A 1,317-nucleotide genomic window follows, 5' to 3' on the forward strand; every position below is an offset into this window, starting at 1 on the left:
TTAGATTCTCTCTCAATGGGAACCCCCAGGATGTTTATAGTGGGGTGGGGGGAGGGGGGATTCAGTGACGGTAACACCATTGAACGTCAAGGGGGCGATGGTTCGATTCAAATCGCGAGGGACACGCGGGGTGTCAGAGAGCACTGGCTTTATTTTTATTCTTGTACGCAGAGACAAACCCATCGGCCCTTCCTCTCCCTGCCAGCCCAGTCCTCCCAAAACAGCCCCTCCCCCTCCATCAGCCTGGATCCCCGGTGGCCTGATTGACGTCCGGGTTGCGGCGGCCATCTTGGACGCCATCTTGGTCGTCGGCCAGGAGCTCCCGGATGGTGTGGCGCCCCCCGGTGGAGCCGAAGACGTGGTCCAGGCGGGCGGCCCGGTCCCACACCACGCGCCCGCGGTGCTTGAAGTACTGGATGCGGTGCTGGGGGATGGCTAAGGCACCCAGCTCAGCCTCCACCAGCTCTCCCCAGGTGAACAGCTCAAAGGGCTGCTCCACCGTGCCCAGGAAGCGGTCATGGTAGCCCACCGTGAAATCAGCGGGCCGCAGCTCCGGGTCCCAGCGGATCCGGGAGATCACCATACCCGCTGTTCGCATTGGGGCCTTCTTGCCCTCCTGCCGGGGCACCTCCGCCCCTCCTGGGCATCCTGATACCTCTGTCCCGCTCACCGTGCCCGTCATCTCTGTCCCGCTCGCCGTGTCCGGCATCTCTGTCCCGCTCGCCGTGCCCGGTAGCTCTGTCCCGCTCATCGTGTCCAGGTGGGGTATCTCTCCCTCTCTCGCTGTGCCCGGTATCTCTGTCCCGCTCGCCGTGCCCGGTATCTCTCCCTCTCTCGCTGTGCCCGGTAGCTCTGTCCCGCTCACCGTGTCCAGGTGGGGTATCTCTGTCCCGCTCGCCGTGCCCGGCATCTCTGTCCCGCTCATCGTGTCCAGGTGGGGTATCTCTCCCTCTCTCGCCGTGCCCGGTAGCTCTGACCCGCTCGCCGTGCCCGGTATCTCTCCCTCTCTCGCTGTGCCCGGTATCTCTGTCCCGCTCGCCGTGCCCTCGATGGCGCAGAGGGCTGGGTGCTGGTTCCAACAGCGATCCCCAAACGCACAGCGCCCCCGCAGGTGGAAAGTGCACACAGGGACAGAGACGGAATTCCCGCGGGGCTGATGCCCCTCCTGCCGGGTACCATCTGCCATCTGGAGCAGCAGCAGTGCCCAGGGCTACAGGGGGAGACACAAACACAGAGAGGTGGGGGCAAGGCAGGTTACAGAGCTGGGCACACACACCCACAGGGCACAGCCTCGTATCACCCTCTCTCTCTCTCACT

General features: G+C 64.6%; 1 protein-coding gene across 8 annotated transcripts; it reads right to left on the reverse strand.

Annotated features, from left to right (window-relative positions):
• Positions 1-149: 149 nt before the first annotated feature.
• Positions 150-1,311, reverse strand: leng9 (leukocyte receptor cluster (LRC) member 9). Of its 8 annotated transcripts, XM_043684597.1 has the most exons (3): positions 880-1,311; positions 766-819; positions 150-732 (listed from the first exon to the last, which is right to left on the reverse strand). In XM_043684597.1, exons 1-3 carry the CDS (start codon positions 1,184-1,186, stop codon positions 239-241), a joined length of 855 nt encoding a protein of 284 aa, XP_043540532.1. In that variant the 5' UTR covers positions 1,187-1,311; the 3' UTR covers positions 150-238. The 8 variants fall into 8 exon arrangements, with proteins under 8 accessions (XP_043540532.1, XP_043540534.1, XP_043540531.1 ...); XM_043684599.1 differs by lacking the exon at positions 766-819 and having other exon boundaries at positions 940-1,311; XM_043684596.1 differs by having other exon boundaries at positions 150-848; positions 909-1,311.
• Positions 1,312-1,317: the final 6 nt, after the last annotated feature.

Source organism: Chiloscyllium plagiosum, unplaced genomic scaffold (assembly GCF_004010195.1).
Source record: "Chiloscyllium plagiosum isolate BGI_BamShark_2017 unplaced genomic scaffold, ASM401019v2 scaf_63643, whole genome shotgun sequence".
Classification (NCBI taxonomy): domain Eukaryota; kingdom Metazoa; phylum Chordata; class Chondrichthyes; order Orectolobiformes; family Hemiscylliidae; genus Chiloscyllium; species Chiloscyllium plagiosum.

Coding starts and splice junctions, on each gene's coding strand:
- leng9 (XM_043684593.1), bottom strand. CDS start 1,186: ATGGCAGATGGTACCCGGCAGGAGGGGCATCAGCCCCGCGGGAATTCC. Junction 736..768: donor CACAGCGAGAGAGGGAGAGA/TACCCCACCTGG, acceptor GCGGGACAGAGC/TACCGGGCACGGCGAGCGGG.